This window comes from Marmota monax, unplaced genomic scaffold (genome assembly GCF_021218885.2).
Source record: "Marmota monax isolate L192 unplaced genomic scaffold, Marmota_monax_Labrador192_F-V1.1 WCK01_AAM20220418_F8-fsc00084, whole genome shotgun sequence".
In the NCBI taxonomy this organism is placed as follows: Eukaryota; Metazoa; Chordata; class Mammalia; order Rodentia; family Sciuridae; genus Marmota; species Marmota monax.
Genome location: NW_026694575.1, coordinates 4,787,496 through 4,809,273, shown reverse-complemented (window position 1 = coordinate 4,809,273; position 21,778 = coordinate 4,787,496). Strand labels below are relative to the sequence as shown.

Genomic DNA, 21,778 nt, shown 5'->3' with positions numbered 1-21,778 from the left:
AAAAATAAATATTAAAATTCTCTCTCTCTCAAAAAAAAATCACCTTCTTTGAGAAGAATTACTGACTATAAGTTAATTTGAATTGTCAACTTGATTGGATTAAGAGATGCTGATGATTAAGAGGCTTATGGGTGTGTCACCGAGGATGTGTCTAGGAATGATTGGCAGGTGGGATAGCAAACTAAAGTGGAGACCCTCCCTAAGCATGGGCAGCACTGTTCAATAGGCTGGAGGCTTGGATGGAATAAAAGTTGGAAGAACAGGGAAGCAGCAGCAGATGTAAGCTCAATTCTTCTTCTTCTTCTTCTTTTTAAATATCTTTTTAGTTGTAGATGGACACAATATCTTTATTTATTTGTTTTCATGTGTGCTAAGGATCAAAACCAGTGCCTCACACGTGCGAGGCAAGTGCCACTGAGCTTCAGCCTCAGCCCTTGATTCTTCTTGAACAGGTTCTTAATTGCTGCTGTGATCATCTGAGGACATCAGACTCCAGCTCCTCCGTTCTTTCAAAGCCAGTGATTCTCCATGGAGTTTCCAGAAACCTTCAGTCTCAAACTATGGTAGCACGACTGGTCCCTCTTGTTCTGAGGCTTCAGCATCTTGGATTGTGCTGCTACTGGATCCTCTAGCTCTCCAGCCTGCAGACAGCCATTGTGGATTATCCAGATTTGGGTCGTTTAAGCCAATCTAACAAATCCCCTTTTTATTATTATACTTCCTGTTGATTCTGTTCCTCTAGAGAACCCTGACTAACACACTGGCCCTCCCCAGGTGGACTTTGTCATTCAGACCTGTGTGCCCCCTAATAGCCATTTCCAAGCATCGGTTGCTGGGTCCTGCTCATTCTTAGGGAAGGCAACTTGATGGCTAGAGGCCTATCTTGTCCACCACATTGTCACTACTTATAGAAGCTGACCTACTAATCTTAGAGTCCCCACTACTTAACAATATGCCAAGCACATAATAGGTGCTCAGTAAATGTTTGCCAGTATTTCGACTGGAAAGAGAACAACTCAATGGTTCATGCCTACTCATGATTTCGTGTTCAGATAACAGCAACTTACTTAATAGCTGATAAAGTGCTTTCACATATGTTCATGAGAATCAGGCTGTTAGCTCCCCTCAGCAGTGCAGCAGCTCATAAAGTAGACAATAAATTACAGAGAAGTCACTGTCTGACAATATCCCTTTGGTGACTGTTTTGTCTTCCATTTTGATGTGATGCCAAGTTAATGTTATCATAAAATAATTCCATTAACTGCAATTGTGCAGTTTACAGAGCCATTACTGTCATCGAAAAGTGAAATTATATTCAAACCAGAAAACAGAGGCTTACACAGGAATAAATGGCATTAACATGCAAACAAATTACATGCAGGAGAAACCGGAATAGCAATGTGACAGGCCTTTCACCCCATGCTCGGCATAAACAGATGACTGCATTTTAATATTTATTCATATATAAACAATGAAAACAAATCACACTGGCAACTACCTTGGACTTAATTTCATACTTGTTTAAAAAGGCAGTGACTTCTGTACTCCCTCAGGCTGCGGGCTGAACTGGGCGCGCCTGAGTTTCATTCAGACAATCTCGCTGCCTAACATATTCAGGACCCAGAGGCGAGCTAGTGTATACTATGCACATCGGAGGAAACAGAGCTGGGGAGGGGTAAGTGGAGACAGGGGAGGCAGGTGGTGAGCAGAGCAAAGCAAGATGCAAGCCAAAAAGGCAGAGAGAGCAATGTCTGGTTTCACATCCATGATGCTAAAGGCACATGAAGGCAGGCAGCAGCACTCGGCCAGGGGAAGGGGAGCCAGATGGGTGTCCCTGGAGCTGTGAAGCTTGCTCTGGGAAGCCTCCATTAATGGAGTGGCAGAGCCAGTTCAGGCCAATGGCACTGTGCAGCCACAATAGCCCTAGACTCCCAGGGAGTAGGGGGAAGGAGGAGGACCCTTCCAATGCCATGGCCCCCGCAGAATGCAGAGTGTCTTTCTCTAACCAAGGGGCCTGCGCTCACCTGCGCCTCCCCTAGGGCAGCTTCTCTTCATTCATTCCTTGGGACTGAGTATGGAGTTGGGATTCCTGCAGAGCTTCCTCACAGTAGTGGGGACGCTTCCCTAACCTCTCCTGTGCAAGCCCTCATCCTCTCTACTGAATCCCTACTGTGCTTACAAGGGGGGCCAAGTAACCCAGCACCTGACCCCATGCAGTGTCAGGCCCATGGAGCTGACCTTTCTGGTCCCAGGTGCCTTCTCTCAGGACAGCCCTCCTCCTTGCCAACCAGACTGCCCACTGGCATGGCCCAGCAAAAGCTCCAGTTCTCAATCTCTGCTTCATCAGATCACGCAGAGGACAAATCCTGCTCAGCTAGTTCTTTGCTGTGTGAGCCTGAGGCTGAATCTAAACTTCAATTTTCTTATCTATGAAATGGTGTCCAGTTTCATATTGATCAAGCTCCTACTATGTTCCACATGCTGTTCCCCATTCTTGGAATACAGCAGTGCAAAGAATAGTCAAAGATTCGTGTCCTCCTGTGGCTGACATCCTAGTCAGGGAAGGGGAGCGGTGAATAAAGGCATAACTAATGAGTAGGTAGAGTATAACCCATGGTTGATTCTACAGGAAGAAAACAGACCAAAGGCAGAGTGAGAAGAGGGCATCAGGAGGGCCGAGGGTGAGTGCTGCCATTTTAAATAGCACAGCCAAACAGCAGACATGGCCGAGGAGAGGGCTGGCGAGCAGACACTGGAGAAGGCAGCAAAGGCCTCGTGTGAGGAGCCTGAGTCCCAGCAAAGACGTCACTCAGTGTGGCTGTGTGGAGCAAATGAGGCTTAGTAGGAGATGACATTAAAAGATGAGGTCCTATTGGATTTTTGTGAAGATCCCTGTCCATGGCATGTGAACTATGTTCTGCAGGTAAAAACTGCTACCATGGACAGCCCTTGGTCTGTGACAGGCACTGTGTATGAGCCTTATGCCCTGGACCCACTCAGGCTACCCTGCAACCCTGTGTGGCAGGTACTCACGTGATACCTGTTACCTGTGATGAAACTGAGCTTTGGGCAGATGAAAGAATTCCCCACAGTGGTGGTGGGATTCAGGATTAGCCAGCCCTGGAGACAACTGTGCTTAACCACTGTTGCACCCAGACTCTCCCAAGCAAAGCTGGTATGGAGTGAGGAGGAGAAGGAGGGATCTGAAAGGCAGACACCCATGATTGGGGCCCCACACAGAAGAGAATACAGCAAGAACCGAATAAGAGGGATGATAAAGAGAGCAGAAAAGGCAGGACGCAGAGCCAGCAGGGCAGCACCCCAGGCCTGGCCACACCCCCAGGGGACAGGAGAGCAGCAGGGTCAGGGACCATTTGAAGGGGCCAGCAGCAGAGCAAGGTGAATTCACAGGGCCAGCAAAGTCCCCACATTTCTGTCCTTGAAAAGCATGGATAACAGGCCAAAGTGATTCAACCTCCAAAAACCAACAGCAAGAAATGCTTAGGATAGGTGCACGGTGAGTCAGCTGAGCAAGCATCAAGATTCTGGAACATTCTCTCTTACTAATTTAAGCCTGAGCTTTTGAAATAGGCCTCCTTGCTGTCTCCTAGGCAAAAACAAGACATTAGCAAACATGTATCACACGTATGGAGCAGGTGCCAGATGCCACCTGGAGTGCTCTGCATGTAATCTCAGCCCATCAGCTAAACACCAGGAGCTGGCATATCCCCACTTACAGATGAGGAAACCGAAGCTCAGAGAGGCTGGGTCACTGATTTAGCCAGGCACTTACGGGGACAGAAACATGCCTCAATCCAAGGTCGGCACAGCACAAACAGTGTGCTGTGACCATCAAGCAACACTGCCCCCTGTGCCCCAGCCTGTGGCAGGACTGGGATTTGTAAGGAGCAAGGAAGGAGGAGAGACCCCCTCCCCCTGCAGGTCCAGGCTCTGCCAGCTATCCCCGCAGAATGCTGGCCAGTTGGACAGAGAGCTGCTCGGTGTCCACCGCAGAGCAGGGAAGCACAGGTCGCTCCAGCCACCTGTCATTCCAGAACCTCAGAAGCCTTGAGGATCAGCATGGAGCTTCAGGATTAAAGACCCTGGGCTTTGTAGAGAGTTCAATGCCTGGAAGACAATCACTTCAGCTCTTTCTGAATGTTTCTCACTGTGCTCTGTACCCCCCAGGGGATCATCCTGCAGAAGCCTAGTGGATGGTGGCCTTAGGCATGGCCACCCAGGATCTTCTAGACAGACTCCCCACGATTTAGGAATTTCCCATATTTTCACCACTGCCTCCCTGTGGTAGAAACTAGAACCTGTTCTGCCGGCTTTCTGTACAGCTATGAGCAGGCCAGATGCTGGCTTGGGAGCTCATGATGCAAGATGGGGAACAAGAAACTCACTTCTTTTGGCTATAGAGTAAAGTGAATCCTCTCCCCTGCAAAATAATGAAATAAAAATTCCCCACCATCTAAATCACATCTCTTCCTCCCATGTCCCCCAGTTCCTACCTATCGACACAGCGGAGTCCTTGCTTTTGCAAATGTTCATGCGCAGTACATGCAAAGACAAATGCAGGGAACAAATAATGGGAGCCAGATTCACTGCAATTATGCACATGGGGGGAAAGAATAAAGGAATAACAGGAAACAGAAACACAATAGCAGATGCAATAAGCCTAAAAGCAATAATTATGTTCTTATTTCCTACCAGCTGGCGTAGGAATCTCTAAGCACGGAGCTCTCTATTTTCTAGTTGTCCAAGTACATTTCCCCCAGTACGGGGAAATACCCAGTCACTTCTGATGCCCTGAGGCCCCACTGGAGAACAGACCATTGTGAATAGGACTCTACAATGAACAAGACACAAACCTACTTTCTCCTAGTATGAGGTCATGGGCCCTCTTTTGCAGATCAGCCTACATGTTTGTTCATGAGAAAGGGTTCCAGATGAGGCCTGTAGTGTCTTAGAGGCATCTTCTGACCAAATGTCAGTGATGGGGATTCAGCAAGAAATAAAGATCACTCTGCTCCTCAGGAAGCCAAATGCTATTCAGCACTGAATTTATACTCAAGAGTTAGAATTTCTGCAAGATGCCATCCCTTGAGGCAGAGAAAAAAGAAAGCAATTGAACAAAAGTACTTTGTTCTAGTAGATGGGAAAGAAAAAAGACAGGAAAAAGATAAGAAGGAAGGGAGGGAAGAGAGAAGGAAATGATAGGGAAAGGAGGGAAGGAGGGAAGAGGGAAGGAGAAGGAGGAACAGTAAAATATATAAGACTAAGGGAAGAACTAGAGAAGAAGATAGTGATGGATGAAAGCTTATATTTTTATAGATCCAAAAAAAAAATGTTCACTGGGAAGACAGATGAGGTATCCTTGTCTTAATCTGTAACTACAAAGTCTGAATCATTGAACTCTGAAAAACTCAGTTCTTAGAAAGCCTGGACTCTACTGGTTTACAAATAATTAACAAGTATACCCTGAACTTGGAAGAACACCCCTGAGATTTGACTGACAAGTCTGAGAAATTGAAATGTACACTCCAATTTAAGGGATACAGGATTTACAGCATCTTTCTTTGGCTTACCTGAAACGTCAAAGGGTGTTTTAGGAAGATCTGAAATGATGACCCATTTCAAATGCTTTCTTGAGTGTGAAGCTTTAGAGGTCATCCATTGTCATGATCCAAATAAAGGGTACAGGCTTTCTTTGGGAAAGCTCTGTCTCCACCACAGGAAGTCTATGCCATAAGGGGCTGACCTGACCCTGCCACACGTGACCACAACTACCGGTGATGCCTAGCCGTTCCCCTAGCCACCTGATTAAGATCTTAACACATAACCAGGTAATTGTTGCCAAAGAATTTTTCTGGGATAGCAAGGAAACTAGGGTTGCTTTAGCTAGTGGAATTCTAGTAGCTGCACACTGGAAAACTTGCCTCAGAAGGCAATCAACAAAAGAAAGGCAGTCAAGATCAAGAGCTAGAGATAGTCCCAGTGGCACTGAGCATCTGGATTCAGCCATGCCTGAGGCCAGCGCTCTCTCTCTGGATTTTTCAAAAATGCAAATTTAAATAAGATCCTATTTATCCCTAAGTGCAAATGAGCATTCTTCATTCCTGGAAAGTTTTCTTAAAATTATCTTAAATCAAATGAAGAACGTTAGATAAAACAGAAAAGCTTCAGACCACAAATCACATTGCTCTGGGAAGAAACATCATTGCAACAGCTTAGGATTCCTTCTCTTCCCAAACGAAATCTAGAGCCCTCAGAACTCTTTGGGCTGGATTGGAATTTTTAAGTTTTTTTTTTTTTCCTTTTAAATGAAAGCTGGTTATAATTTTTGAAGAGTTTCACCTACAGTAAAAATACTGTTGGCTCCCATAGGGATTTCAGGGTTCATCAATCACTCTTACATAACAGGTACTCACTGTGAAAACAATGTCCTCGACCGAACAATGAACTTGAATACATATTCCAAAGCTTTCAGAGTTCTTAGGATCGGCTCACACTGCTCCCCTCGGCTGGAGGTGTCCAAGTAAGTCTTCAGCACCGTCATCAGTTTCCTGAATAAGAGATAGTATTTTCAAAATATATCTCTTTCTGGTCCACAGCATGGTAATTAGTTTGCTCAGAAAATTATGAGGCATTCAATCAAAGGTTAAAGGTGGTAGTATAGCTAAGTTCACCACTCGTTTGCTAACATAAAAATAACTGCTGAAAATATGTATTTATTACAGGGAATGAATAAGTTATTTCCTGCCCATAAAAAGCCAGCAAAGGAAAAATATAAGAAAAAAAAAAAATGTCTTCAATGGTAAAACTAGGCCTACTCAGGCAATGGGGAGATAGCAGTGCTGATGTAGTCTTGCATTTTTCTCTCTATACAAAATGTTCCTGTAACTACCGTGAAACTCCCTTGCTCAGAAAATGTGTGTTTTTCCAACACGAGTGGGGCAGACTTTAAATGACTTGGCCTGCCTTCCAAGGCTTCTTCCCAAACTGCTGCCACCACACACTCCAGCATCACCCCCCTCTCTCCTCGGTCCCCTACCCCCAGCAATCCAGAGCCACCCGGTTTCTGTACTTCTTCCTCTCTAGCCTTGAGTTCTGGTGTTTTTCCACAAGTAACTATCCCGTAAATGATAGCTAACTAGCTCAGCAAATACACGAACACTTCATCTCAATCTCGGGATTCTGTATATGTTTGAGGATATCCAAATTACCCAGTTATGGGTTGGGTTTTCTCAGAAAAGGGAGAACTCACACAGACCAGTGTCAAAAGGCAACTGCTCAAGTTCCTTGTGCCCCATGCATCCCGGCAGGGCAGGCAGCACATGCACAGGAAATTCCTGCAGGCGAGGGACTCACTTGTAAGCCAGGGTCGCACTAAAGTGCTGCTGAATGTACGCCTCCAGGACCGTGTTGAAATGCTGGAATTTCCGGTCTGCAATGAGTCCTATTATGTAGATCTGAGGAAAATGCCAAGAATTATTGGGGTGAGGGGGAGCAAACTCAGAGCAGGAAACAGTATTTACCTGGTACAATGCACCCCTTAATCAAAATTTGTTTGCCCAGAATCAATATTTCCTATAATCCCTTAAAAGCCAGAGCTACCACATAAAGACATGCTCACTAATAAATAATTAATCCTTTTTATAACCCTTATTTCATCCATTTATTTTTAAGTGGTTCTGTGGAATGAACCTAGTGCCTCACATGGGCTAGGAAAGTGATCTACCACTGAGCCACAACCCCAGACCCGATTAATACTTTTCACCATAATATTGTCTCTGCAAAAGTTGCTCATGAAATGTGCTTTAAGGTATTGTAAGATAAAAGCTTTCACAGTCAGGTAGGTTAGAGGAACCTCATATTGCCACCGTTAGACATCGTCTTTATTGCAGGACTTTGCAGAGACTTGGTACACTGATGTGCACTATGACTCTCCAGGGGGGCCACGCAGCACTCAGCACTTCTCTGAGTTACTTAATGGAAGGAGCCTTTAGTTAAGGAGCATCTGTCCTGTAAGGCACATTCTAAAGGACCTTTGTGAAAAGCACCTGATTAAACCACCTTCATCTCCAAGGAGCATCTTTTAAATTGCAAATGTCTGCGAAGACATGGGCCAACACAGGAAGACTTTACTGACTGCCCAAACCCTGATGCAGTGTTGCTCATGTTTTTTGGACATGGCACTGAGGAAATGTGGGCCGTGACATGAGAGGGACCATACAGGAAGACAGAGAAAAGATCTGGGCAGCGTTCCACGGCCAGAGGTTCTGGGTTGTCAGGAGTAGAGGTGAGTCAGAGGACATGACAGGAGAGTGGGGAAGTGTCAGATGCTCTACAGCCTGGCCAGGGACCGGCTCCACACTCCTGGGAAGTGGAGGTAACGATTCCCAGCACGTGGCCTCGTGTGCTCTCCACCAGGGTTGGGCTGACATCAACCTGAAAACTCCCCTTGCCCCACTATGCCCTTGGCTTTCAGAACAACCGGACACCAGTGAAGGGAAGCAATAGCTCACTCATGGGTCTGGCTGCCAAAGGTCACCGTGGCTCTAAGGAACTCATGGAAAGGACCATAGACACCATGGGTTCTCTCTACTGTCACAGTGAGACACATGAAAGCCTGTCCCCATGCTCTTACCAGGGCATCGAAGACGAGGATGTCATACTCATTACTTTGAGAATGCTCCATCATGATGTTGAAGAGGGCGTCAAGAGTGTCCTGGAGAAACTGGACGAAAGAACCAAGGTCACGTTCAGAGGGAGTGCAGATGGCCAGGGACCCCACCCTCACCTGTCTACCCAAGAGAATGAGCGCACAGCACCCAGGCCATGTTTGAGAGGCCCACAGAAGAGCCAGGACTTGGAGCCACTTGGCTGTCCATGCACAGTAGCAATTTCACACTACAGAACATGACACAGCGCTTTGTCACGCAACAGCGAGGATGTGAGTAAAACAAGTCAGACACAGAAATGAACACTCTCTCACTCCAGCTTCAGAAAATTCAAGAGTAGGAAAAACCCATCCATGACCAGAGCAGCCAGCCTAGCCATTGCCCCTACGCGGGATCATGAAGGGGGCGAGAGGGTCCACAGCAACTCTGCGAGTGTCGTGCATATCCATCTGGGGGATGGATGTGGCGGGCAGTGAACAAAATCTCCCTGAGCTATGCTGGTGCCTGCTGCATCGCAGGGATAGTATACTCCAATAACAAACATTTTTTAAAAAGAAGAATCAAAAGAAAGAATGCAGTGGAACCCCACCCCCACCCCCAGATGACTTCTCCAAACTGCCTGGTAGCAACAGCCTTCTCCAGGGGGGGTCTGGGGGCGTGTGGTTGTCAGTGCTGAGCTAGGTGGGTGGGTGGGTCAATAGCGTCCATTGAAGCATTGATCTGGAAGTTCTACCACCGTTTCTCCAGGGTTGTGCAATTAAATAAAACTTGATTTCCTTCCCTCCTAAGGGAAGAGTCAATATTTCCTATAATCCCTTAAAAGCCAGAGCTACCACATAAAGACATCTAACTTCAGGGTTTCTAGCTGAACCAAATTCCTGGTGCAAACATGATGACCAGGACCGTGGGAAACACTTGTCTCCACACTTGTCCTCTTGATGGGGCTGGAGAGGCGGCCTGCTCTAGCCAGACCTCCACCTTAGACACTGTCTACTCTCCACCACCCTGTAGATCCCAGGCATTTGCATGGTTTTCAGCTCACTTTACCTATAGTGCAAGCACTGACATCTTTCTCTTTGTCACCTTCAAGGCATAGTGCTCTCTGAGCAGACAAACTACAAATAAACTTTTCATTTCTAAAAATGTGCATATAGTACTGAGAGATCATACTACTAAACATAGCAACATGTACATACAAAATAATTACTATCACTATTTATTGAACTTTGTAAGTTTCGTGTGCTTTCATTCATTTATTATGTATTAACACGTAAGAGACAGCACTGAGTTATTTTTAAATAACATCACTGAAAGCTCATAACAACCTTGAGAAACATGTCATTTCATAGTATTATTGCATAAAGATTAAATGGGAGAGCTGGGCTCTACACCCAGGTTAATTTGTTACAGAGACTAAGCACAACCAGAGTTTCCTGATACTCGATATTCAGTGCCATCAAGCCAAGTCTCCCCACTGGATTTCCCAATAAAGATTCACCATGGCAAGGAAAACCCACCCGCCTCCTTCCCTGGAGCTGCCCTTGACTTAAATTTCTGTCACTGGTGGATGAACACAGGAAGTGAAGTCCCACTAACCTTCACCACCTCCTCTCCATCCACGATCTTCAACTTTTCTAAATTCTCTTGCAGCAGTTGGGGCCTCATGCGCCACTTCAGCAAACCCAGCAAGCCCACTAAAACACAGTTGGGACAAGAGGATCACTGTTACTGATCAAACCACCAGGCCGCCACGCACCTGGGCTTGTGCATCCATGCACACACACACACACACATACACACACACACCCCACAGACAAAACTCCCAGTGGGCTCCATTACCATTCTGGGTGAGCTTTGTGGAGCACACCAGGGTGGAAATGGAGAACACATCTCGAGAGCTGATGGACAGCCCCCCAACACTGCTGGAGCTCCGGCTCAAGGTGGCCCCCTTGTTTTCCGAATAATGTCGATAAGAAGGAAGAGTCAGGTAAGCACTGGCATCCTCCATCTTCTTGCTGTCCCCCTGGAAATGACACCTTGGTTACTGTCCCAAGCCAAGACTACTCATATAATCTACCCAGAGCTTGAAGTGGCCAAATTACGTGCTGTGAGCTGGGGAGGGTCAGAAGCAGGAAGATCATCAGGAAAGCAGTGAAGACCAGGTGGCGAGGCAGGCCTGTACCGCCACAAACGTGGGAATCTAGTTAGCTGAATGCAGAAGGGGATGATCAACCAGCTGGAGTCTCTGTGAGCATCTTAAAGCAGAAAAGGGAATTGAAGATTTCCAGATAGCAGTTTTAATCCATCCTAAATTTTTTTGAAATGATTAAAAGAAAAAGATGCTCCAGGACACTAGGGAATCCAGCTTAACCTGGGGGTGAATGGCAAAGGCACTAGGTCAGGAAGCCCTGGACCCGAAGCTTGTTCTGTTTATCCTGGATTCATTCTCTGGCTTCTCCATGTCCATTTTTCTCACAAGTAAACTGAGGATAATCATACTCCCAAACTAAATGGGATAATGCAGAGAACATAGCAGAATTAAAGAAATGCACGGCCTCGCCAGGCAATATGAATGACCAGAGGCAGTGCTCAGGAGACCCTCCTGATCAGACCCTTCCTCTGCCCCGAGCTATTCCAAATCCTTTGTGTGCCTTAGTTCATTTCATTCAAGTGGATGAAGCAGATTTTGTTATTCTCAGATTACAGTTGAGGAAACTAAGGTTTAATGAAGTCAAGTAAAAGGAAAACTGGCTACGACTGGTCCTCTTCCCCAAGGAGTTCCCAGCAGGTTGGGGAAGAATGGCTTTCATTCCAAGACCTACTTCAAGGCGTAATGAATGAGAGAACACAGGCTACACAGAAGAAAGGGGGCTTCTGGAAAAGTCAGAGACTCAGAGAAAAGCGCCACGTGATGAGCAGTGAGGGTCATGTTGGCCACAGGCGGTTGCAGCCCCCAGGTAGAGAGCCCAGGCAAAGGTCCACCTGTGACTCAGCCATGCTGTATGTAGGTCACAACCACAAGCTCTGCATCCAGCAAGCAACTTCCCCATGCGTCCTGCTGTCCCAAAAGGGAAAGCACACAGGCCAGGTCAAGGCAAACGCCTCCCCACCTCCTGTAAACAGTGCAGGTCTCGTGCTGTGAAAACCCAACAGTGGACATCAGTACGCCCTTCACATTTACACGGCCCTGTCGTGTCTGAGATCTGACTGAGTTTTCATCATTACTGCTGTCACTGCTTGCAATGGTTTGGTGTGGTTAATCCCCAAGATTCATATGTTGGAGGCCTGCTTCTCAGGGTGGCAATATTGAGGTGAGGGAAACTTTCAGAGGTGGAGCCTGTGTGAATACCCAGGGGCAGAGGTCACCATCCAGGGGCAGAGGTCACCGGGGACCCTCTTAGAGGCTGTCTATCCCAGAAATATCTGATCTATTTCCAGACACTGCTTTATATCACATCTATGAATTAAAAGTGAAGATTTATAGAGCATGCTGGGGAAGGAGGAGGCCAAAATGAATTTTCTAAATTAGCTGCCTAAATTGATCAAGTCCTGAAACTCGTATTTATGTGATTTTTCTTTTCTTTTATTTAGCTCAAAATTACTTATTTTTATAAGTAGAGGTATAAGAGATGGTTATTTTAATTTTGTGTTATGCTATTCCATTCTAAAAATGAAATAAACATTGAAATAATCATAACTTAAAAAAAAAAAGAGGTGGAGCCTACAGAAGGTCCTTGGGTCACGGGGGCGCTGTCTTCAGAAGGGATGAAGGTAGTTCTTATGGGATGCTGCTTTGTTTTAGAGACAGGGTGGTTATAAAAGCCTGATTCTAGCCATGCCTGGCCTCTCTGGTGTCCAATTTGGTGCGTGATCTCTTCCTCACACACATTCTGCCATGATGTAACACAGCCAGAAGGGCCTCACCAGAGCTGAGCACTATGTTCTTGAACTTCTGAAACTGTGAGCTAAATAAACCTCTTTTCCTTATAAAGTAGCCTTCTTCAGTTATTTTGTTAATAGTAACACCAAACAGACTGGTAATCTGCCTAAACAAAGAAAACTGAGACTCAGGAAGACATGTTAGATGATTCCAGATTTATATAGCAGCATGATCCAGACCCAGATTCTAATATTTCTTCATTAGCTACAGTGCAGCCTCTCTCAAATATTCCCTGAAGGTCTTCTGCATGTCCCACAGAGGACCTCACAGAGTCAAGAGTCCATTTCCGTATGTACCATGACTTCTCCATTTGGAGCTCTCTTTTACACCCAGATTGCAAGCACCACCTCACATAATCCTCACAATGAGTCACAGGCGGCTCACAGGTGAGGAAATGGGGCCCCAAAGGAGTTGTGTTTGCACTGGGCCACTCAGCTGGTAGGCCTGTGGTCCTGGGGTTCCTGCTGTTAACCACTAGGCCATCCTGCCATCACCCATTGGTTCCTGCACCCCCTTCACTGCCATTGGCTCTGACTCACGGTACCTTGAGGACAATCAAGTCATGACAGCCGTCATGCAGAGTGGTCCCGTCGTCTTTCATCAGCTTCACGTAGGACATGGCAAAGTTCTTTTCCCCTTTATCTTTAGCTGGAAATGGCATAGTGAGGTCAGAAAAGAAAACGAGACGTGGGCCACCCCACTATCTTGCCCATGTCTCAGGAGAGCCGCAGGGACACCATTTGGTTGGGTACTCACATTCCAGGGATGACCGGTGTCGAAACATGAATCGCAGATGGATCCTCTGCATGTCCTCGATCGGGACGGCCACCTCAGCAGGCAGAAACCAGAGCTCAGGAGACCACGAGTTAAACACAACCCCCCGTCCCACCCCACAGGCAGCCTGACCATTTAACTTGAGGCTCAGCATGCTGCTTTGCCACCCATCCATCAAGCCTGATGAACTGTAAATAAATTACATAAGAACTAGCTATGAAGAGAAAATAAAGTACCAAATGTAATCCATTTGGCAAATTGCATTCCCAGCCAATGAAAAGAGGTCCGTAAATTATAGTGAGGAAAAATGAATCTCCCCAAATTGATATAAAAGTCACATAACTTTAGCACAGGATTTGATGCACTGCAGAGTGCACAGTGCACATTTCCTTACACACTCCAGGAGCTCTGGCAATTGCAGCAGGGCTTAGCAAATTAACAGTGGCCATTAAGGGGTTGCTTGAGGACTCTCATTTAGGCCAATTAATAAAAGTGTTTTAACTCAATAATATTTGGAAAAATCCTAGGGCTCATCCCCTCTTTGGTGGGACACATGTCTGATACTTCTGCTTCCACAGATACAGATATAAAGGTAGGACAATCATCCGCATCTCCCAGCACCACTGTAGGGTGAGGGTCTGCTGGCACCACTCACTGAGGTGCTTTGGCTGGCTCTGCACTCCCCACCTCCTAGAGCCCCACAGCTTCCTGCAGTGTGCAATTCAGGCCAATGCAGAGGAGCTTAGCTACCTGCAAGAACAACACTGATTTTGTAAAGGTCTGCACAGTATGGATAACTATTAAAAGCCAAAACAAAACAAAAAACCAAAAAGTATACATTGCAGGAATTTTTCTTCCAGAAAAGAAAATCTGAGACAGAGGAGGTCTTGTTCTATGTTTCATACCCAGCAAAAGAACTGAGAGTCTCCTGGGTCTAACTCATCCTCTCACTGAATGTGAAATGGTTCCTGGAAGCTACAAGATGTGAAGCATTGGCTACACTGATGAAGGTAGCATCTCTGAACCCAGAGAACTCACGGTCCATGTGGGGTGACATATAAAACACTGCATGGCAAGAACTAGCAAGGAGATGTACCTAGGGAGCATGAGAGCATACAGAACAGAGGACCTACCTGGTCCAATAACTTTCTGACCCCAAAGTTGGGCAGGTCATCATCTTGACAAGAATGAATATAAGTAGACCCACAGGAAACTAGGAATAGATGCAACAAGGCCAGACCATTGGGGTTTGAATGAAACCATTGGGGTTTCAGCAAAAAGGAAGTTGTGTGTCTCTCCTGAGTCAGCACAGGTGAGTAAGGGCTGCTGCTGATTATGAGGCAGAGATATTCAAAGCTAGAATCAAGTTTCACTGTTCAATGAATTAATTCCTAATTCATATTCCAATGGAGAATATTCTTTCCCGTGTAGCATGATGATGTGGTGATTTGTGTCTACAGCCACTTCTACTAAAGGGGCATTTTTTCAGGTATCCCACGGCCTGTTTTAAGCTCACATCTTGAAAATTCTGGCATTCCTCCCTGATGGGTAGAATAGCACAGTTTGATGGGCTGGGCACTGTCCAAGAGAGGACTAGTGGACAAGTCCATAACGGTTAGGTAGTGGACCAATAAAAGGCTATCAGAGAACCACAGCACTTGTCCATGGGGACATGTTTATTTCCTGGCTTGCCACCAGACACCTGCCAGGTGCTGTTCAGATCCTCTGAAGGTGCCTCAGAGGACCCCATGCCCCCACGAGTGGTGACTTCTACTGTACCCCAGGGCTGAAGACAGCTCTGTCACTTTGTGTCCTTCCAGGTAAGTAGACTCAAAATTGGCCCCAGAATTGAGCTGGGTGTTCCATGAAGAAAATGACAATATATTCCTTTGTGTTCTTCACAATCACTTGGGTCTATCAAGCCTCCCATATGTTTGGAGCAGAACAAGGGATCTTTGAAGTGTGATCAACAGTGCGTTAGTCCAGGGATGGGCTGCTGGGGAAAGCAGAAGCTCCATGGTGGAGCAGTCTGGGAAATGCACTCTCTCCTCCTGCAGCTCTGCAAAGACGCTTCCATCAGAAGGGTTCTGAGAACCTGAGACAAGGAAGCCTTTGACATCTATACTTTCTGTCACTTCTCAGTATTTCTCACATTTACTTTATCCAGGAGCTTAATTTTAATGAAACACCACAGAGTACTGGGGGGTGGGGGGCACTATCTGAGAAGGACCTGGAGGACCACAGCAGGCATTTGGAATCTCTGTATCCTTGCCTCCTCCACTCCCTACCGCACAGAGCAGGCGTGAAGCTGCAGAGGGGAGAGTGAAAATGAGCAAGGGGCCAGGGCTGGAAGAGCAGCTCAGAGGAGCTGCAGATCTGGTTTGGTTTTCTACACCAAGAAAACTAGCAGGTACGCTGCAGGACAGCCGAGAACATGTCGCATTTGTAGCATTTATCAAACGCACACTTCTCCAAGACTCTCTGACAGCGTTGGGTGGTTAAATCATTTCATCCTCATAGTCATCCTGTGGCTCCCATTGTACAGATGAAGAAATCACAACAGACAGATCCAATGACTTGCTCAAGGTCAAACAGCTGGGGAATTAATGGTAGAGCAGGAACATGAATCCTGAACTCTCTGGGAGTCTTGCTCAACTTGTTGGCACATTCTCATGAAAAGGAGCAGGAATGAATGATAACGGCTCCAGTCCACCTCCTGTCCCCTCAAGGAGCACTGGAGAGCTCAGATCAGAGCCAGGCTGCCTGGGTTCCAGTCCTGACATGACCAGCAGTGACACTGGACAATCCACTCACTAGTTGTGGGCCACAATTTTCTCACCAGTAGAATGAGGGAAATACAATGCAGACCTCACAGGACTATGGCAGGAAATAAACTTTTAAACTAATATACTTAAAACAGTGCCTGGTTCACTGTAACAGCTACATACATGTTCAGTGCTCTTATCATTATCATTACCTTGACTGTTTCCATCCAGCGTGGCTGCTTGACTTGGTAGTACACAACGGAGCGATACTCGTTCATGGGCTTGTCCCCAGCTCCCACACAAATTGCATTCTGATCAAGAAAAAAATATATAGAGAGATAAAACTCTATAGAATTGCTATTTCCTGTGTTTGGGCAACATTGGTTCAAAGGCCAAAGCCAATCTTAGAGCCTGGGGTAACCCTGCCTTCCTTGACCCTTCTCCAGGCCCCTATCATGACCCTTCTACATTACGGATTTATACATGAGCATCCCTGGCCCAGAAGTGACAGCTGCTTAACCACAGAAATTCTATTACTTTCATTCTGGAAACCACTGGAGCGTGCTGGTCGCTGACGTGGCGCCTCATTGTAAATGGTAACCAGCCTCCGAGTCACTGCATGCTGCTAGTCTTATTAATCCTATTTGTTTCCTAAATGTGGATGTGCACAAGGTTTACAAACAGGCTCAGGCCAGCCAAGCAGAAACCCTTTCTGATGGATTTTGGTTGCTGACGCGACAAAGTGGGAGGGCACTCGCTGGGCAGTGGGAGACAGCATGAGCTTCAGAAAGACAACGGGGTGCCCACCATGAAGAATGAGTCTGGGGAGGGTGATTCCATTTAGCCTGCAGTGGTGATCATCTTCTGCACATTTTGGGCCCACACTAAGCTCTAGAGGAACCAGGGTGAGCTGGGAACTGAACCAGATAGGAGCTCAGAGTTTGTTGGAGACGGTCAGACACATGAGCTCCCCGGTCCTGACTAGTTCCATGTGATGACAGGCACACATAGACTGAACTCAGGGAAGTCCCCTTAGAGGTGATGACACTTAAGCAACTTTTTTTTTTTTTTTTGGTAGCAGGGATTGAACCCAGGGGCACTTGACTACTGAGCCACATCCCCAGCCCTTTTTTATTTTTTGAGACAGGGTCTCACTGAGTTGCTTAGGGCTGAGGCTGGCTTTAAACTTACTATCCTCCTGCCTCAGCCTCCTGAGCTACTGGAATTACAGGCATGCACCTCCATGCCTGGTGATAGGTAAGCATCTTTAAGAAAGAGTCTGAGTTGGCTTTGAGCAGAAACATGGGAAAGGCATTCTGAGCAGAGAGCAAGCAAAGCACTCTGACCTATGTAGGATATTTATTCTTTGCCATAGAAATCACCCTCAGAGAGCTGGGGTCATGGCTCAGTGGCAGAGTGCTCGCCTGGCATATGTGAGGCAATGGGTTCGATGCTCAGCACCACATATCAATAAATAAATAAAATTAAAAAAAAAGAAATCACCCTCAGAGTCTCAGAAAGTAACAAGGAATTATTTTCAGATAGTATAAGCAAATCCCTAATTCTCTCTCTCTCTCTCTCTCTCTCTCTCTCTCTCTCTCTCTCTCTCTCTCTCTCTCTCTCTCTCTCTTCATTCCATCAGTTTGGGTCCCAACACAAGATCAAGCTAGTATGACCCAGAAGGGGCCTAGGGAGGTTTTCATACTAGCTGATCAATTTTTCACTTCAAATCCCCAGACTTTTAGGAGCCTAAGGTCTAGTTTTGAAGCACTAGCCCCTATAATTGCAAGGCAGGTGCTCCTGGGAGAGTGTACACCTTTCATCAGATTCCTTCAGTTTCTGCAATAAATCCTTGACCCCTCAGTATGTTGAGCCATCAGAGTTGGCCACAGGAAGGTCCTCTGTGGCCCCTGGAAACCAAGCTACATTGGGAAGGAAAATCTGTCCATCTCACTGAAAAGTTCTCGGTGTCCAATGGATAGGAAAAGGGTGAGCTGAGTTCCAGAACTATTTGAGGCAATGAGCTGAAACATGCTTCCAAAGGTTTGCTGGCCACTTGGCATCCAGCATCATGCTAAGTCCTTAATGCGAACCCATTGCATAGGTGGGCAAACTGAAGCCCTGAGAGGCTAATTCACTTGACCAAAAAAGTGGCAGGTCCTCTAGATCCTTGTCCAGTGTTCCTTCTATAACAACCTACACTCTTTCTACCTGCGAATATTCATATCTGGTGACATTTATGGGCTTATCGTCTCTGTTGCTTCCATGAATCCCACATAGCTTATAAAGTCTGAAAACACACATATATCTCAGGTGAAAATAAAACTGCACTATGGCAGGCAACTGAATGTCACAAAACTATCCTGATGATAAAAAAATTTTATTTCCTATGGCTAAAAAAAAAAATTCTCAGCTTTATACAGAGAAAAGCCAAAGACATTGGCCTCTACCTCAGCACTCCAAAGCTCAAACTGGAGGCTGGTAGGGAGAGAGAGAGAGAGAGAGAGAGAGAGAGAGAGAGAGAGAGAGAGAGAGAGGCAGCCAGCCAGTACACAGCCTAGCTCTAGGAAGGATGTAGATTCATATAAATCTCAAGTGAGACTTTGGCCACAGTCCACACTGCCCACCCTCCGAGAGCCCCTAGCTGGTGCAGGAACTCCAGGTCAGTGGAAAACCTGAGGGAGAATCCTGAAGTTGGGGGGCTGTGATGCTGACGTGGCCTTGGCAGAGACACCACAGAGGAGGGACACCAGGCTCCTGTCACTCCACAGGCATTACCCGAGGCAGATGCGCCACGGCTGCGAATGCACTTGACCAAGGGTGTGCCACGTCATGGGAGATGTCAACCAGCGTTTGCAGGTGGGAATCAGGTCTGAAGCATATGACACTTTTCTAATAATAATGAGTGGATTCAGCAAACACCCACGATGTGGTCAACTCATCTGATATTCACAAGGGTGAGGTGTCTTTGCCCATCCCAGTTTTGGGTAGACTCTCAGACTTGGAGAGGTCATGGAACTAGTTCAGAGTTGTTTTACTGATCCAGGCTGTACTAGGCTTTGCACCTGGTGGCCTGGCCCCAGAGGTCATGATCTTGAGCACCAGGTCACACTGTTTCTAGTCCCTACCTCCAATACCTTAAGCTGGATGGCCTCAGAAAAACAGAGGTTTCTGGGCCGGGCAGCATCTGGGCTTCTGGGCTCCTCTAGAAACCTGCTTCAGGCTGGTTTGTCTTTCTGAGTTCCCTCCCAGGGCTGCCTGGCTTGGCCTGCCTTCTCTCAAGGTTACCCTCCCTTCCTGTTATCCATATTTACTATATAGCTCATGAGCTTCTCTGCTACAGCCCCACCTGAGCAAGGACCTGAGGACCCAAAATGAGCCAAGGGCAGCCTAACCCTTTCCGCTGGCTGGCCCTAATCTGCCAAAGACAGCACCTGGAACAAGAGAGGAAATCGATACTTCCCTTCAGGGACTGTTCCCACAGGAACCCACCAAATAAAGCAGGAGCTTTTGAGTGTGCTGTGTGATACTTAATTAGACAGTAATATTTATTTCTGCAAATAGGGAAAGAAAAGCCTCCCACCAGCTTCCTTAGCCATTTTCAATAGCTGGTCAACTGCACTTCCCCATAACTTCCCCAACAGGTGAAAACGCAAATTATCTCCATGGCCCACGATTACCTTTGCATTTCAGCCCCTGAAGTCCTGCTTATGTATTCGTCTTTGATAACTGCATCTAAGTGGCCAGGGTGTGATGTGAAAGACGCAAAGGTGGAGGTAAAAATGGTTCCGTCGTGAGATAAGAAAGCCACCTCGCCTGCCTGTTACCTGTTCCCTTTAATTTGTCCTTCGGCAACATGCAAGGCCGGCATATCCATGTTTTAAAAATGAGGCTGAGGTTAAAAAGTTCTCCAGATAGCTGGATAAAAATAACTTCAAAGCAACTGTCTATACATTCCTGAAATGCAATTTCTCCTTTCAGATAAAAACCCTCTGCTCTTCTTTTGTGTTCCTCTCAGCCAAATGTTTCTCACTTATTCCCCTTCAGAAAAGTCTTACCATCCGACAATAAGAGGATGAGGTAAATGCGGGGATTTTGCTCAAGAAGATATTAATTAATGAGGGTGGTTTTGTGAACGAAAAGGCACCAGCAGGGATTTCTTCACAATTATAAAACAAGTCTGAATCATCCCAGAATTGGCAGAAGAGTTATCAGCCTCACTTTTCAAATGAGAAGTAACTGGGAGCATTTTAAAAACATGTGTAGGCCCTCTAGTGACGTGATGAGGAGACCTGGAACCTGGAATCAAACCCCATCTCTGCCACCTGCTAACTTGATGACCTTGGAGGAGGAGTTGTACTCAGGAAGGTTTCAGTCCCATCTCTCAAAGGCAGGGTAATGGGGTGGAAAGGCATCTCAGTATGGCAGAGCCTGGCAGAGGGGAGTTCTCCTGGGGACACCAGACATTCTGAGGGAGAGGGTGACAATACCAGGCCTAAGCTGAGGCCCCAAGGCTGGAGCCGATGGCTATTAGCCCTTGTGCCCCTCTCTGATCAGTGCCCTGCTTGCCTGGGCCGTGGGATCCCCTACAGTGGCTCTGGAGGAAGCTTTTCCTGCACTGAAACTTCTACTGAGAATTGATCTTATTTTCGGCTAAGTATTCCAAGAGGAGGAATTGAGAAGCAAAAACCCTCCTACACACTGGACACAACTGCTGACAACCTTACAGGAAATATAAGTAAATAAATGTAAACACACACGACAAATATTGTCCGGGACATATGCTGGATAAATATAGCCATGTGCTTCGCATCCTTGAGTAGGCTCTGAGAGCTCTCTGGAGACCAATTTGTGAATAAGGCTTTCCACCCGGATTCCTGGATGAGTGCTGGGGAGCTGGATTAAGTGTCAGGAATGTCTGCTTTGAGGACATCTGAGCCTCACACCAGCCCAAGGCTCTGTATTGATCCTCTTTCTTACTATGGATTTTGCCTGAATAAACCAGCTTGGGTTTCAACAAGAACAACATTTTAGCTGCAAAAGGCTAACCTATAAGCAGAGGCCAAGCAAAAATAAAAAGAAGAAGAAGGGGTCATAAAGGATAAGAAACAGGCATTGAAAAACTGCCTAGGCACCAAAGAGTGACAACATGAGGTCTCACTGTGTGACACCACGTTAACCAGGCTCCGAAGGTGTAGCCCACATCACTCAGAGCCACCCCAAAGGCACCTGGCATTGAGGGAGCCAAATCTGGGAGAGGAGAAGCGAATCTTTATGACCAGACCCGCTCCCAGACCCCATCCCCACTCCCCTCGCCCCCAGGCCCCGGCCCCCAGAGCCAGCGTGGCTGAGCCCTTACAGGCAGCGTTTTGCCGTCCTCGGCACACACACACATGATCACTTCCACATTCCTCTGCGTGGTCTTGTTGTACTTGTCAAAGTCACCTTGTAAGAGAGTAATGTAGATGTCGTTCCTGACATCCCCTGAGGCGGAGGGAGAGAGGAGAAAGAGTTAGACAGGCTTCTGAGGAGAGCTGGAGGGGAGGCAGCCGCTATTTAGGATGTTAAATCAGAACTGCTGGGGAAAGGCATTTTTACCTGCCGGGAGAATG

The 21,778-nt window shown here is 46.7% G+C and overlaps 1 protein-coding gene across 1 annotated transcript in view; it reads right to left on the bottom strand.

The window, feature by feature from the left end:
* Dock2 (dedicator of cytokinesis 2) overlaps positions 1-21,778 on the bottom strand; it is a 409,837-nt gene that overhangs the window by 338,067 nt on the left and 49,992 nt on the right. Inside the window, exons 14-22 of the mRNA XM_046421400.2 lie at positions 21,526-21,650; positions 16,379-16,477; positions 13,384-13,456; positions 13,172-13,275; positions 10,527-10,710; positions 10,284-10,381; positions 8,654-8,743; positions 7,375-7,475; positions 6,435-6,569 (exon numbers count right to left, since the gene is read on the bottom strand). Coding sequence (XP_046277356.1) covers positions 6,435-6,569; positions 7,375-7,475; positions 8,654-8,743; positions 10,284-10,381; positions 10,527-10,710; positions 13,172-13,275; positions 13,384-13,456; positions 16,379-16,477; positions 21,526-21,650 — 1,009 coding nt within the window. The remainder of the gene's footprint in view (positions 1-6,434; positions 6,570-7,374; positions 7,476-8,653; positions 8,744-10,283; positions 10,382-10,526; positions 10,711-13,171; positions 13,276-13,383; positions 13,457-16,378; positions 16,478-21,525; positions 21,651-21,778) is intronic.